Source organism: Salmo salar, chromosome ssa28 (genome assembly GCF_905237065.1).
Source record: "Salmo salar chromosome ssa28, Ssal_v3.1, whole genome shotgun sequence".
In the NCBI taxonomy this organism is placed as follows: domain Eukaryota; kingdom Metazoa; phylum Chordata; class Actinopteri; order Salmoniformes; family Salmonidae; genus Salmo; species Salmo salar.
Window position 1 is genome coordinate 36,630,504 of NC_059469.1, and position 15,764 is coordinate 36,646,267.

The 15,764-nt window shown below is 41.3% G+C and overlaps 2 protein-coding genes across 3 annotated transcripts; both read left to right on the plus strand.

Annotated features, from left to right (window-relative positions):
* The first annotated feature begins 1,693 nt into the window (after positions 1-1,693).
* Positions 1,694-7,846, plus strand: LOC106589929 (leucine-rich repeat, immunoglobulin-like domain and transmembrane domain-containing protein 1). The gene is made up of 4 exons (XM_014180380.2): positions 1,694-1,949; positions 2,435-2,898; positions 5,165-5,470; positions 5,942-7,846. Exons 1-4 carry the CDS (start codon positions 1,825-1,827, stop codon positions 7,024-7,026), a joined length of 1,980 nt encoding a protein of 659 aa, XP_014035855.1. The 5' UTR covers positions 1,694-1,824; the 3' UTR covers positions 7,027-7,846.
* A 3,305-nt stretch (positions 7,847-11,151) lies between these two features.
* On the plus strand, positions 11,152-14,903 carry LOC106589930 (leucine-rich repeat, immunoglobulin-like domain and transmembrane domain-containing protein 2). Of its 2 annotated transcripts, none has more exons than XM_014180382.2 (3): positions 11,152-11,448; positions 11,981-12,768; positions 13,474-14,903. In XM_014180382.2, exons 2-3 carry the CDS (start codon positions 11,994-11,996, stop codon positions 14,313-14,315), a joined length of 1,617 nt encoding a protein of 538 aa, XP_014035857.2. In that variant the 5' UTR covers positions 11,152-11,448; positions 11,981-11,993; the 3' UTR covers positions 14,316-14,903. The 2 variants fall into 2 exon arrangements, with proteins under 2 accessions (XP_014035857.2, XP_014035856.2); XM_014180381.2 differs by lacking the exon at positions 11,152-11,448 and adding an exon at positions 11,455-11,644.
* Positions 14,904-15,764: the final 861 nt, after the last annotated feature.

Here is a 15,764-nt window from a genome sequence, read left to right on the forward strand (position 1 = left end):
GAGGAGGGGTCAGTAGTTTGATATATAGTATCAGGAGGAGGGGTCAGTAGTTTGATATATAGTATCAGGAGGAGGGGTCAGTAGTTTGATATATAGTATCAGGAGGAGGGGTCAGTAGTTTGATATAAAGTATCAGGAGGAGGGGTCAGTAGTTTGATATAAAGTATCAGGAGGAGGGGTCAGTAGTTTGATATATAGTATCAGGAGGAGGGGTCAGTAGTTTGATATATAGTATCAGGAGGAGGGGTCAGTAGTTTGATATAAAGTATCAGGAGGAGGGGTCAGTAGTTTGATATATAGTATCAGGAGGAGGGGTCAGTAGTTTGATATATAGTATCAGGAGGAGGGGTCAGTAGTTTGATATATAGTATCAGGAGGAGGGGTCAGTAGTTTGATATATAGTATCAGGAGGAGGGGTCAGTAGTTTGATATATAGTATCAGGAGGGGTCAGTAGTTTGATATATAGTATCAGGAGGGGTCAGTAGTTTGATATATAGTATCAGGAGGGGTCAGTAGTTTGATATATAGTATCAGGAGGAGGGGTCAGTAGTTTGATATAAAGTATCAGGAGGAGGGGTCAGTAGTTTGATATAAAGTATCAGGAGGAGGGGTCAGTAGTTTGATATAAAGTATCAGGAGGGGTCAGTCATTTTTTTTACCACTAATATGTGACCAGACCTGCAGAAAAAAGTGTACAACCATTAAAAGGATGAAGAAGCATAGTCACAGAATATTGAAACAGCGTCAGATGACCCCTTGTGTACAGTAGAACACTGACTCACCAAAATATACAAATGAAAAATATTTCCAAACCAATCCAACGAGTGGAATAATGTATTGTTTACCATTATTCTTAGCTTCCATCTAGTGGTCCTTTCCATGTTATTGAGGTTCCCACTGGGGTCTTGTTCTCCATACACTACTATGCATTGTGGGATAGTAGGCTACTGTACGTGTTTTGATAATACTGGTGGATATGTTTCACTAGTGTGACTTTGTCACAGTAAATTAACTTCTTCATAAATAATTTATGTAGCCTGAAAATATTGCACTCATTTTCGTACATTTTTTTGTGGGGGAAAAAAATGATGGGTTATATGTCAAATCCATAGTATGCAACCGTATACTCTATATAATAATCCAATAATTCTCGATTTAAAAAAAATATATATATATATTTTCTGATCCCTTAGAATCCCTGATGGCTATTTTATTTTTGACCTGACTGAGTTTGATGTGAAAAATTTAAATGAGGGGTTTGGGAGTAAATTGTGCTAATAATGAGGTTTTTAAAATATTCCATAAATGTATTGATGCAAATCCTGTAAATTAAACATACGTATAGTATTTATTACATGGTTATATTTTTTGGTAACAATTATCAATTGGCAACAGTTTCCTTTTGCGTTGCACTTTCAGAACTCACATTCAATAAAATAAATAGCATACAGAGCGACTATAAATCAATGAGCCGCCAAAACGAACCGTCCACTCCAATCTCCATAATAAACCCTCCAATAAACTATAGGGAAGGGTTTTACTCTGTATATAAACAAAGAGAAACGACACAGCCTGCCTGTCATTTGCCATGGGGCAATAATCGTGTCAATGAAAAGAAATCCTTTCCACTAATCCATGTCTATCCTTTTAATCTCGGGTTTCAGAACGACGTTCAGAACTGTATGAGGCACTGAGATAGCAACACGATGCTTCGCTGGCTTGGAACAACGAAATAAACCTTCCTTTTTTTTTTTTTTTCAAAAGATCTTGTAGTTTAGTTTGATAGTAGGCCTATATTTTGGTAGTATAGTTTCGGAGAGAAAATGTTTCGAGGTTTTAGTCTGGGTTTCTGCTTGGCATTACTTTGCTTCGGACCGTTTGTTTGCGGCGCGTGTCCGTCTCAATGTAACTGCTTCTTTCACAAGTTATCAGATGGGTCCAAAGCAAGGTAAAACTATTATCTAAAATTATTACAACTATTTCAATTGTGAATGTGAACAACTTCTATTCTATACATTTGTTTGTTGTTGTTGTGTGGTGGTGCGTAGTATGCAGGTAGTATGAGGTCAGCTTCTCTTCTACTCTCTTTAAAATATATATATATAGACCCAAGGATTAATTTGCAATGCTCTAAGCCTCTTTCTTTGGTTCTAATGAATAGCCCTAAACCATGTTTAACTAATGTTTAGACAGAGGGGGGAAAAAACAAGAAAGAAGGGAAGAACTAAAGATTAAACCGATAAAATAAAACAATATGTAGGCGGATTTATTTATGCAGTAATTGTACATCTACCCTCTGTCATGAACCCATAAAAGGCCATGGTTAATTCAGTTAAACTTGTAATAAAGTTGAGTTATCTAAATGAACATGTTACAATAGGTTATACAGTGACTTTCAATAAGATGTTTACCTTTTCTCTCCATCTATCCAAGGAGCGTACTTTGCAATGACCCACAGATTTCCCTGGTCCCACCCAACTTTCCTGCAGACACCTCGAAACTGCGGATCGAGAAAACTGCCATCACAAAGATCTCCAGCGAAACCTTTCACTACCTCAACAGTCTGGAATTTCTCTGGATGTCTTTCAATTCTCTGAACTCTTTGAATGTAGCCAGCTTCCGTGGCCTGAGAAGTCTGGATGAACTGAGACTGGAAGGGAACGCGCTCACCTCTTTCCCCTGGGAATCTCTGACTGATATGCCCGACCTGAGGCTACTGGACCTGCATAATAATAAGATATCGTCGATCCCGGCCGAGGCGACCATTTATATCAAGAACCTGACCTATCTGGACTTATCTAGCAACAGCCTGGCCACCGTACCTCCTGAGGTTCTCTCTATGTGGTTATCTGTGAAACCATCTCAAGAAGATGGGGACAGTTCCAAATATATTCTAGGTAAGGATCTGCTCGGCAATTAAAAACAATCTTTATTGACCTTTTACGGAATCCCATTTGGTTTGCAAGCCAGGATGAAATAGAAACCTTAAATGACATGCAATTGATACACAGGAAACGTGAGAAACAAATTGATGCCATCCACAACATTACAAACCAGGGTGGTTTTATCCCAACATGCATTGCATGAGTACCTGTGGTGTGTCACGTAGCGTTAAATGAAACGTTGGAGGAGACATGCATCAGCATTTGAGAGTAGTATAAGGATTACTCTAATTGTAGTAAAGGTAGTCATACTGTAGTGTTAATGAGAATATGTTCACTAGTCTCACTTCAAACTAGCATGATTACTTCTACTTATTATTACGTCTTGCTAAACTGACTTTATACACATAACACAAGGTTATAGTTCAGACAGAGCAAGAACAGTTGTCCAAAATGTGTGTATATATGTGTGTGTTATCTACTACCAAGGTAGAACTGGTGTTATCTATTGCAATGCTAAAAGTAATGTTATCTGTTGCAATGCTAAAAGTAATGTTATCTATTGCAATGCTAAAAGTAATGTTATCTATTGCAATGCTAAAAGTAATGTTATCTATTGCAATGCTAAAATTAATGTTATCTATTGCAATGCTAAAATTAATGTTATCTATTGCAATGCTAAAAGTAATGTTATCTATTGCAATGCTAAAATGAATGTTATCTATTGCAATGCTAAAATTAATGTTATCTATTGCAATGCTAAAATTAATGTTATCTATTGCAATGCTAAAATTAATGTTATCTATTGCAATGCTAAAATTAATGTTATCTATTGCAATGCTAAAATTAATGTTATCTATTGCAATGCTAAAATTAATGTTATCTATTGCAATGCTAAAATGAATGTTATCTATTGCAATGCTAAAATTAATGTTATCTATTGCAATGCTAAAAGTAATGTTATCTATTGCAATGCTAAAAGTAATGTTATCTATTGCAATGCTAAAAGTAATGTTATCTATTGCAATGCTAAAAGTAATGTTATCTATTGCAATGCTAAAATTAATGTTATCTATTGCAATGCTAAAAGTAATGTTATCTATTGTAATGCTAAAATGAATGTTATCTATTGCAATGCTAAAAGTAATGTTATCTATTGCAATGCTAAAATGAATGTTATCTATTGCAATGCTAAAATGAATGTTATCTATTGCAATGCTAAAATGAATGTTATCTATTGCAATGCTAAAATGAATGTTATCTATTGCAATGCTAAAATTAATGTTATCTATTGCAATGCTAAAATTAATGTTATCTATTGCAATGCTAAAAGTAATGTTATCTATTGCAATGCTAAAAGTAATGTTATCTATTGCAATGCTAAAAGTAATGTTATCTATTGCAATGCTAAAAGTAATGTTATCTATTGCAATGCTAAAATTAATGTTATCTATTGCAATGCTAAAAGTAATGTTATCTATTGCAATGCTAAAATGAATGTTATCTATTGCAATGCTAAAATGAATGTTATCTATTGCAATGCTAAAATTAATGTTATCTATTGCAATGCTAAAATTAATGTTATCTATTGCAATGCTAAAATTAATGTTATCTATTGCAATGCTAAAAGTAATGTTATCTATTGCAATGCTAAAAGTAAAATTATCTATTGCAATGCTAAAAGTAATGTTATCTATTGCAATGCTAAAATTAATGTTATCTATTGCAATGCTAAAATTAATGTTATCTATTGCAATGCTAAAATGAATGTTATCTATTGCAATGCTAAAAGTAATGTTATCTATTGCAATGCTAAAATGAATGTTATCTATTGCAATGCTAAAATTAATGTTATCTATTGCAATGCTAAAATGAATGTTATCTATTGCAATGCTAAAATTAATGTTATCTATTGCAATGCTAAAATTAATGTTATCTATTGCAATGCTAAAATTAATGTTATCTATTGCAATGCTAAAAGTAATGTTATCTATTGCAATGCTAAAAGTAATGTTATCTATTGCAATGCTAAAATTAATGTTATCTATTGCAATGCTAAATGTAATGTTATCTATTGCAATGCTAAAATTAATGTTATCTATTGCAATGCTAAAATTAATGTTATCTATTGCAATGCTAAATGTGGTGTTGATTATTTATTTTCTTTTAGCTCCTTTTTAGTTTCTTTACCAACCTCAGTTGAATGTACTGACTTTAAGTCACTCTGGATAAGAGCATCTGCTAAACGACTAAAATAAATGTATTTTCTGCATCACTATAGGTCTCCATGACAACCCATGGCTATGTGACTGCCGGCTCTATGACCTGGTCCAGTTCCAGAAGTCTCCGTCGTCCTCTGTGGTTCTGATCGACACCAAGCTACGCTGTGCTGACCCGGAGAGCCTGTCGGGGGCGCTGTTCAGCGAGACGGAGCTCCAGAGGTGCCAGGGGCCCCGTGTCCACACGGCTGTGGCCCGGGTCAGGAGCTCCCTGGGGAACAACGTCCTGCTACGTTGTGGGACAATCGGAGTCCCAGTACCAGAGCTGTCCTGGACTCGGGCAGACGGCAAACAGATGAACGGCACTGGTGAGATTCATTGATTTATTGATTGAATTTATTTAATGTGTAACACATAGATATACAGCCAAGAACAAGCAGTAGCTACATACGTTAAAAAGGGATGAAGGATAACAACAACAACAAAAAAGTTGTTGACTTATTTCCATTGTGCTCCAGTTTTAGTGTTTCTAAACCTGCTCCAGTCATGGCAGGTCTTAGCCTGATCCCAGATCTGTTTGTGCTGTCTTGGAAACGGTTTGGCATAGTTGGCAGGACAGGACAGCACAAAGCCTGGGATCAGGCTAAGACCTTCCATGACTGAAGGCTAGGCATATATACATCTGCCTGTTGCCTTAATAAGTAGCTAGCTACAGTACTTAGGACATCTATTTTTGGTGTTGTAAAGTCAGAAGCTGAAATAGCCTAGATTACAGATGGATGGACGGTTTCCTTTTCACTAATACTTCTAACTACTTTTTGTTTGTATTTATTTTACAGTTCAGGAAGAAGTTTCAAAGGAGGGAATCATTTGGTCCATCCTGAGTGTGCCTGCCGTCTCTTACAGGGACTCTGGGAAATACATGTGCAAAGCGACCAACTTCGTGGGGACTGCAGATGCCATCATCTCCCTGGTTATCACAGACTCCTTTAAAAATGAGGAACAAGGTGGCAGCTCCAAGACTAGAAACCAAAGAGGACGGAAAACCGGTGGATTTGGGAAAGCTGCCTACCAGGAGAAACTTGTTGCCAGATACATACCTCCCCTAACCACCACGGCGACCTCGCCCATCATCGAGCCACTAGGACCGAGTGGTTTCACAGGGAAGTACGATATCGAGAGCTACAGTATTTCGGACAGCGTGGCCGATGGACAGACACCCGGTCCCCCTGCCACGGAGCCGGCGTTTAAGGAAATGGAGAAGGAGGTTCTTAGCAACCTGGCAGCCAATGCCTCTTCTTTGCAGGCACCGGCGCCACCGGAGAAACGGGTGGTACGATCGGTGAAGGTCATCGGGGACACCGATCACACCGTCTCCCTGAACTGGCGGGCCCCGACGGCCAAGAACACCACAGAGTTCAGCGTCCTGTATGCCGTTTTCGGCGAGAGGGACATGCGAAGGATCAACGTAGGCGTGGGAAAGAACCGTATCACCATCGACGGCCTTGTGCCAAGGACAAAGTACATCGCCTGCGTCTGCATCAAAGGCCTGATCCCTAAAAAAGAGCAGTGTGTAATCTTCTCAACGGACGAGGCAGCCAGCGCAAGCGGCACCCAGAAGCTCATTAACGTGGTGGTGATCACGGTGGCCTGTGTGATCGCTGTCCCCCTGACACTGATCGTCTGCTGCGGGGCGCTCAAGAAGCGCTGTAAAAAGCTACTGGGGAGGAAATCCAAAGATATTCAAGACTCATACGTGACATTCGAGACTCTCTCCCCGGGACAGAAGCCTAAGGGGATGGAGGGGGAGTACCTTGCCAGGAAACACCCAGACGAGTCCAACAGACTGCTCTCTGCTAGGTCCAGTGTGGACTCTGAGGCTACGTGTAGGAATGAGGGACCCCCTAATGAGTACTTTTGTTGATACCAAATGGAGGCCTCAACCTTTACAGGGCAGAGAAGTCTGTCCTTTCCAAGCACAACTTAAGTTGGTTGGTTGGTCTCATCTGGCAAGTGATGTACTGTAGATGAGTGAAACTGCTCAGAGACTGGGCAGAAACCAACGGACAGTTGCATGGACAAGTGTGGTAGATATGTGAGTCTAGATAAATAGGATAAATAAATGCTGACATAACTGTGATTATACAGCCTTGCAGAAATACAGGCCAACCTTGACCTGGTGAACTGTAAAAAAACAGAAACAAATGTTTAATTTAAAATGTGGAAATAAGCATTATATATTTGTCATGCACTTTTATGGGGGTACATAGTGTAAGCAGTTGCATTTCTTTGAAATGGCACTAGGGTTACACAATTATGCTAACTTTTGCAAAATTCCCAGGTTTCCAGAAATTCTTGGTGGAATAAGGAACCCAAATAGGCAAGTTCTACCAGAATACATGAAACCCATCTTTTTAACGTAGATTTGTAAGGAGGAAGAGTAATGACAGTTATTCTGAAATGAATCTGACCTCAGAATTCTGGAAGTTTTTATTTGACAAAATAATGTACACGTAGAGTATTGGTGAAGCAACTCATATCTTTTGTGATATTTTGTACCTCTGTGTATTTACCATAAATGTTAATGTGCCAGGTTTACTGTCCAATCAAACCTAACATACTATATATTTTGTAATATATATCTATGATCTGATCTGATATACAGGACCAGTCAAAAGTTTGGACACACCTACTCATTCAAGGGTTTTTCTTTATTTTAAAACTTTTTTACATTGTAGAATAATGGTGAAGACATCAAAACTATGAAATAACACACATGGAATCATGTAGCAAAAAAAAAAAAAACGTGTTAAACAAATCAAAATAGGATTCTTCAAAGTAGCCACCCTTTGCCTTGATGACAGCTTTGCACACTCTTGGCATTGTCTCAACCAGCTTCACCTGGAATGTTTTTCCAACAGTCTTGAAAGAGTTTCCACATATGCTGAGCACTTGTTGGCTGCTTTTTCTTCACTCTGCGGTCCAACTCAGCCCAAACCACCTCAATTGGTTTGAGGTCTGGTGATTGTGTAGGCCAGGTCATCTGATGCAGCACTCCATCACTCTCCTTCTTGGTCAAATAGCCCTTACACCGCCTGGAGGTGTGTTGAGTCATTGTCCTGTTGAAAAACAATGATTGTCCCACTAAGCGCAAACCAGATGGGATGGCGTATCGCTGCAGAATGCTGTGGTAGCCATGCTGGTAAAGTGTGCCTTGAATTCTGAATAAATCACTGACAGTGTCACCAGCAAAGCACCCCCCACACCATCATACCTCCTCCTCCATGCTTCACGATGGGAACCACACATGAGAAGATCATCCGTTCACCTACTCTGCGTCTCACAAAGACACGGCGGTTGGATCCAAAAATCTCCAATTTGTACTCATCAGACCAAAGGACAGATTTCCACCGGTCTAATGTCCATTGCTCTTGTGTCTTGGCCCAAGCAAGTCTCTTCTTCTTATTGGTGTCCTTTAGTAGTGTTTCCTATGCAGCAATTTGACCATGAAAGCCTGATTCACGCAGACTCCTCTGAACAGTTGATGTTGAGATGTGTCTGTCACTTGAACTCAGTGAAGCATTTATTTGGGCTGCAATCTGAGATGCAGTTAACTCTAAGGAACTTAGAGTTCCTGTGGCGATCCTCATGAGTGCCAGTTTCATCATAGTGCTTGATGGGTTTTGCAACTGCACTTGAAGAAACATTCAAAGTTCTTGAAATGTTCCAGATTGACTGACCTTCATGTCTTAAAGTAATGATGGACTGTCGTTTCTCTTTGCTTATTTGAGCTGTTCGTGCCATAATATGGACTTGGTCTTTTACCAAATAGGGCTATCTTCTGTATACCACCACTACCCTGTCACAATATAACTGATTCGCTCAAATGCAGGAATTAATTTTAACAAGGCACACCTGTTACTTGAAATGCATTCCAGGTGACTACTTCTTGAAGCTGGTTGAGAGAATGCCAAGAGTGTGCAAAGCTGTCATCAAGGTAAAGGGTGGCTACTGTAAATTACGGACTATAAGCCGCAACTTTTTTCCCACGCTTTAACCTCGCGGCTAAAACAATGACGCGGCTAATATATGGATTTTTCCCGCTTTCAATTTTTTTTTCTCCAAAAAACACATTCTGTGACGTGCTCAGTTTTTTGGCGGCATGGAGCTTTCATTAGACCAATGAAATTGCTGAACGGGTTAAGGTCAAACAACTTCTTTGTTTACTGTTTAGATTAAATCGAGCGCTCTCACACTTCCCATCATTCTGATTACGGTAGTCATTTTGTCACCCTCATCATGGCAAAGACACGGAGAAATGCATATGATGCAGCTTTCAAGTTGAAGGCGATTGATCTGGCTGTTGGAAAAGGAAATAGAGCTGCTGCACGGGAGCTTGGTCTTAATGAGTCGATGATAAGACGTTGGAAACAGCAGCGTGAGGAATTGACTCAGTGCAAAAAGACAACTAAAGCTTACTGCTAATTTTTTATTTTTGTTACAAGCCGTGCTTCGTTAAAGCCTATTCATTTTTGTTACAAGCCGTGTTTCGTTAAAGCCTATTTATTTTTGTTACAAGCCGTGTTTCGTTAAAGCCTATTTATTTTTGTTACAAGCCGTGTTTCGTTAAAGCCTATTTATTTTTGTTACAAGCCGTGTTTCGTTAAAGCCTATTTATTTTTGTTACAAGCCGTGTTTCGTTAAAGCCTATTTATTTTTGTTACAAGCCGTGTTTCGTTAAAGCCTATTTATTTTTTGTTACAAGCCGTGTTTCGTTAAAGCCTATTTATTTTTGTTACAAGCCGTGTTTCGTTAAAGCCTGTGTAAAGTTCATTTGTTTCAATGTACCGGTAGGCACCTTCGGCTTATAGACATGTGCGGCTTATTTATATTCAAAATAATATATTTTTTTAAATTCAGTGGGTGCGGCTTATATTCAGGTGCGCTTAATAGTCCGGAAATTACGGTACTTTGAAGAATCTAAAATATATTTTTGATTTGTTTAACACTTTTGGTTACTACATTATTCCATATGTGTTATTTCATAGTTTTGATGTCTTCACTATTATTCTACAATGTAGAAAATTGTAAAAAAAAAAAAAAAACTTGAGTGAGTAGGTGTGGCCAAACATCTGACTGGTACTGTATGTGTATAAATAAATACTTTTTATAAATGTTTGTGTCCTCTTAAATCCTTACCTGCTCTATAATAGCATATTCCTCCCCAGAACACTTTGACAACCATTTTTTTCAAGCAAATCAGAGGATAGGTTCTGTTTTCAAAGATACAGAACATCATAATGGGGTGATATCCATCTGGTGTCAATAGTCAATTATCAAGAGGTTAAAAACAGGCAGATGTAAACATTAAGGTGCCAAGCTACAGCATGGCATAGCACCAGTATGCTCGGCAATAGCATTAAGCTAAGTCTTAGTACATACACTATGATATAATATACATTTGAAGGGCTGCGGAAGAAATGACAAGGAAACAATTAGTGACCAGCACCATGGATAGCTTCACGTAATAGCCTATGTTTTGTTTAGCGCATCGTATTGGCGCTGGTCCACGATGCTGATCACAACTTGATCGTTTGTCTTGGCCACTGTGGTCGTTTACTTTGTACAGTATCGTTTGCAGACTACGTACATATATATCTGAAGACCTCTTCTATTCGTTCCTCAATTAATAGGCATGGATCCTTTTGTTTCATGCAGTCGACAAATAATAGACGTGAGGTATATAGTGCCATATTCTCAATGGTCTGCAGAAGCCCTGATCTATAGATTGCATTTTGGACTTCCCGATGCTCTAAGTCACTGTCGGTGCATATTTAATATCAAGTAATACTTTTTATGAGAAATCACATTATTTTCTGAAATGTCCCGTTCATTTATAGGGATTAGGGAACATACATGTAGTGACACAGACAATCACTCAAGAGATCACTTTATTGGTCAATTGCACACAAGGTCCAACCTCTCCGAAAGACATACATACATACATACATACATACATACATATAGGTTTTTTGGAGAAGTGCAGGGGGCTACCACACTGGGCGGCCGGGAAGCTGTTGTTGTGGGGGGGTTAAGGGCACAACGGCAGGAAATGGCATCTAGGATTTGATAGCAGCAACTCTCCGGTTGCAAGCTCACTTCCTGACAGATATTTCCAGTAGGACCCGGTATTCAAACGGGCAATTCCTCCGGTTTACTGGCTTGCCCCTCTAACCACTATGCTACCTACCACCCCACAATGAGGTTTATAACTAAAAGACAAACTTCCAGCGTGTTTTAACATATCATTTGGTGTCTTAAAGGGATTGCATCAAGAAAGATTAAGGTAATAGGTTTACCTCTACTGTCCGTCCCTCCCTGTGGAGATGCTCTTGTTCTAATGCTTCACATTGGTTTCTGTTAAAAGGAATTATGGCCACCTTGTATACAGTATTAGCTATAGCTTGGGTATTCTATAAAGTAACTCCTGTCTCAACATCTTGTTTACCCGGATGCTCTTGCACAAATGATAACTTGGGAAGGTAAGTGGTTTGTTGTCAGTGTTTTTGGTAGGCGACCTAGCTAGTTTTGTACCCGAGCTTCCTTACCGTGTCAGTACGTTATGCAGTATTGACTGATCAGGCTATTACTGAACTCAATGGTGGACAATACAGAGAGATAACATTTTACATTTTAGTCATTTAGTAGACGTTTTTATCAGGATTTATCAGCGATTTACAGGAACACATCCAGATTGTTCACATAGTCTGCATTTAACCGCTAGGCTACCTGCCACCTGTGTCTGTTTTAAAGGAATACAGATAACTTACTCTAACCGTACTTCCATAACCCAGAATGTTTTGCTTTTATTTTTTTAGATCGTTACTTTGTATGGAAACCGCCATGGGACGAATCCCAGACAACGTCCCAAATGATTTCAGTAAAATTCGAATAGAGAATTCACACCTGACCGAATTACCCCGCGGCTCCTTCTCTAAAGTTACTGCCTTGGCGTCTCTATGGTTGAACTTCAACGACATCACCCTAATGAACATCAAGAGTCTCGAAGGGCTGACGAATTTAACGGAACTGCGGCTCCAGGGAAACAAGCTGCGTTCAGTGCCATGGACAGCGTTCCAGGACACGCCGAACCTGAACATTTTGGACCTGAAACTCAATCGACTAGACGTGCTCCCGGAATCCGCCCTGAGACAACTACCAGGCTTGACCTATTTAGACTTATCCTTCAATCAGCTTACTGTCATATCCAGGGATGTCTTCCTCAACTGGCCTCTCATCAACATACAGGAGAGAAAAGGACGTAAAGAGGCCAGCAGTGGAGAGGCCAACGTTGTTTTAGCGCTGCACGACAACCCTTGGCTATGTGACTGCCGCCTCAAAGGTTTCGTTGAGTTTATCAAAGCCATTAGTCCACCTCTAATTCTGATGAACTCGTACCTGAAGTGCACAGGCCCCAGTTCCAGGGCGGGGAAGTTCTTCCACGAAGTCGGTTTGAAAACATGTATGAAGCCCGAGGCCTCAGCCTCAGAAACCAACATGACAGTGTCACTGGGGGACAAGGTAACCCTCCAGTGCTTAGTCAAAGCCAGGCCTGAACCCTCCATCCATTGGTCGTACAACCTGAAGATTATAAAGGGATTTACTGGTAAGGTTTTATTTCATTGCAAATTCTAGGCTACCATCCATTAGATTGCTGTGACTTTGCTGCAGTGGGTTATTTACCATGATATCATATGTCAGTCATAGTTTATTGTAAGCTACACCATTTTTGATAACAGGATTTAGAACAAGCAGGCTAATGCATGTGTATGTCATTCATGACTTTGGTAGGCTGTTGATGTTTCTAAGTTACTAAGTAGAAAAGCCGCCATAGATTGATTGCAACAGTATGTCACAGCTTTTCTTGTGGGCAAACTTGTAGGCAAACTCAACAGTACTGTCTAGTTTAACCCACTGTTCCCCAGGCGCCGAAGACGTGGATGTCGATTATTTCAGCCCCTCTGCACCTCTCTGATTCAGAAGGGTTGGGTTAAATGTGGTTGAAACATTTCAGTTGAAGGCATTCAGTTGTACAACTGACTAGGTATCCCCCCTTTCCCTATTCCTAATGCAACATATAACTGTAAATACTGTAAATATACAATATGTACATGTTTAAACACCAACAACTCAATGAATGCAGATTAGGTCTTTCTTGTTTCTGAAGTTGTAACATCCCACTGGGCACAGATGTCAATTCAACGTCTATTCCACATTGGTTCTACGTCATTTCATTTAAATGACTTGGAAACAACATTGATTCAACCAGTGTATGCCCAGTGGGATAATTCTCCTTTCTCTCCCTCTTCAGTGTCAGAGACCCGTATGGACGATGAGACCATCAGATCTCAGATGGTCATCCCATCCCTGCACCTGGCGGACCGAGGCGTCTACACCTGCTTCGCCAACAACTTTATCGGCAACTCCTCCATCAGTTTCCTAATCAACATCAAGTCTTTCAACACCTCCTCCTCCGGCGGTACCGCCATGTCTCGTCCCCCGTTCCCCCTGGCCTCAGCCGACGAGAACGTCTACATTGACATCCGCATCGCCAAGCAGACGGTCTACGGCATTACTCTGGAGTGGTACGCTGCGACAGACAACCCAGCAGAGACCTGGTTCACCATCCACTTGGGGAAATACCACTCTGGCAAAAAGGAGTTGACATACATCGGGCCGGGCATCAACACCTATGAGGTCAACGACCTCCTACCGGTTAGTAAATACGAGGTGTGTGTGACGCTGAAGAACCAGACACCTCGCGCCGGTCAATGCATCGTGTTCTTAACAGGAAGTGACATCAGCCAGCTGGAACAACGGGAGAAGTTCATCCATATTATTGTGATCATGTGTGCCATGGTGCTGGCGGTGCCCGTTGGGATGTACGCCTGCACCACCGACACTAGATGTAAGTTCAGCTACCTGGACCGCTGTACGGAGCAGTGTAAGAGGAGGAGGAGGCAGGAGAAGACCCTGAGGATGAATGGGGAGAGACAGGGGACCTTCGACAGCCTCCAAGCCGCCAGCGAGGAAGGACTTTGTCGTGACTCTGAAGAGGTGATGATGAAGAGGAGGTCCTCCCAGGATAAAAACAACCACAAGGGCAGAGCACAAGATCCACAAGAGACAAACATTGGAGCAAAGCTTTATTAGCTCTAGGTTTAACGTAAAAAAAATGTAATGTGCAAAGATACCTCTGGGGAGCAGTCTTCTGTGACGTGAAGCTTTAGGAAACACATCTGTAAAGCTACAAGTTATGAAGACTGAAATGCCTTTCTTCCATGACTGTAGGGAAGAGTATATTGTTTTATCAAAATTCCCTGTCTGTAAGTAATCAAATGTTTATTTTTTTCAAGTTTATATGCTGTATCTTTGGGATATGTGTTTTTTTTTAGCTTCATTGTTCTTCTCTGTTTTAAAAGAAATACCTAATGTCACGTTCGTTAGAATAAATGTCGGACCAAGGCGCAGCGTGAGTAGCGTTCCACATCTTTTATTAGAAAGTGAAACTTAGCAAAATTCAAAAACAAATAAAGAATAAACTAAACGTGACTACAGAGATGCTACGTGCACTAAGTCAAAACAATATCCCATAACCCATAAGTGGAAAAAATTCTACTTAAGTATGATCCCCAATTAGAGACAACGATAGCCAGCTGCCTTTAATTAGGAATCATACCAAACATAGAAAAACTAAACTAGAACCCCACATAGAAAATAATAACTAGAAAAACCCCCAGTCACCCCTGACCTACTCTACCATAGAAAATAAGAGCTCTCTATGGTCAGGATGTGACAGTAAACCCCCCCCAAAGGTGCGGACTCCGACCGCAAAACCTGAAACAAAAAGGGAGGGTTGGGGGGGTGTCGGTGGCGGCTCTGGTGCGGGCCGAAGAACCCTCTCATCCTGCGGGTCCAGCCATGGACCCAGGCTGAACACTGTGCCTTGACTGGGCACCAACACAGAAGAAGACTCTGGCCTTGCAGCTGGACTGGACGCCGTGCTTAGACTGGGCATCGGCGCAGGGCAAGGCTCCGGCCATGGAGCGGGACTGGACGCTGTGCCTGGACACCAAAGCAGAAAACTCTGGCCTTGAAGCTGGAGGTCCCGGACCGTGGACCGTCTCTGGAGGTCCCGGACCGTGGACCGTCTCTGGAGGTTCCGGACCGTCTCAGGAGGGTCCGGACCGTGGACCGTCGTTGGAGGTTCCGGACCGTGGACCGTCGCCGGAAGCTCTGGACTAGGAACCGTCGCCGGAAGCTCTGGACTGGGAACCGTCGCCGGAAGCTCTGGACTGGGAACCGTCGCCGGAAGCTCTGGACTGGGAACCGTCGCCGGAAGCTCTGGACTGGGAACCGTCGCCGGAAGCTCTGGACTGGGAACCGTCGCCGGAAGCTTGGTGCGTGGGGCTGGCACTGGTGGTACCGGACTAGTGACACGCACTTCAGGGCGAGTGCGGGGAGGAGGCACAGGACGTACTGGACTGGGGAGGCGCACTGGAGGGCAGGTGCGTGGAACTGGAACAGGACGCACTGGGCTATGAAGGCGCACTGGAGACCTGTTGCGTAGAACCGGTACAGGTGGCGCCAGACTGGTGACAC

What these genes read in the sequence shown, in the direction of transcription:
- LOC106589930 (XM_014180381.2), top strand. Translation starts at nt 11,535, where the DNA reads ATGGCCACCTTGTATACAGTATTAGCTATAGCTTGGGTATTCTATAAA. An exon ending in ACAAATGATAACTTGGGAAG is followed by an intron (nt 11,645 to 11,980) that starts GTAAGTGGTTTG and finishes TTATTTTTTTAG; the next exon opens with ATCGTTACTTTGTATGGAAA. An exon ending in GATTATAAAGGGATTTACTG is followed by an intron (nt 12,769 to 13,473) that starts GTAAGGTTTTAT and finishes CTCCCTCTTCAG; the next exon opens with TGTCAGAGACCCGTATGGAC.
- LOC106589929 (XM_014180380.2), top strand. Translation starts at nt 1,825, where the DNA reads ATGTTTCGAGGTTTTAGTCTGGGTTTCTGCTTGGCATTACTTTGCTTC. An exon ending in TCAGATGGGTCCAAAGCAAG is followed by an intron (nt 1,950 to 2,434) that starts GTAAAACTATTA and finishes CATCTATCCAAG; the next exon opens with GAGCGTACTTTGCAATGACC. An exon ending in CAAACAGATGAACGGCACTG is followed by an intron (nt 5,471 to 5,941) that starts GTGAGATTCATT and finishes TTTATTTTACAG; the next exon opens with TTCAGGAAGAAGTTTCAAAG.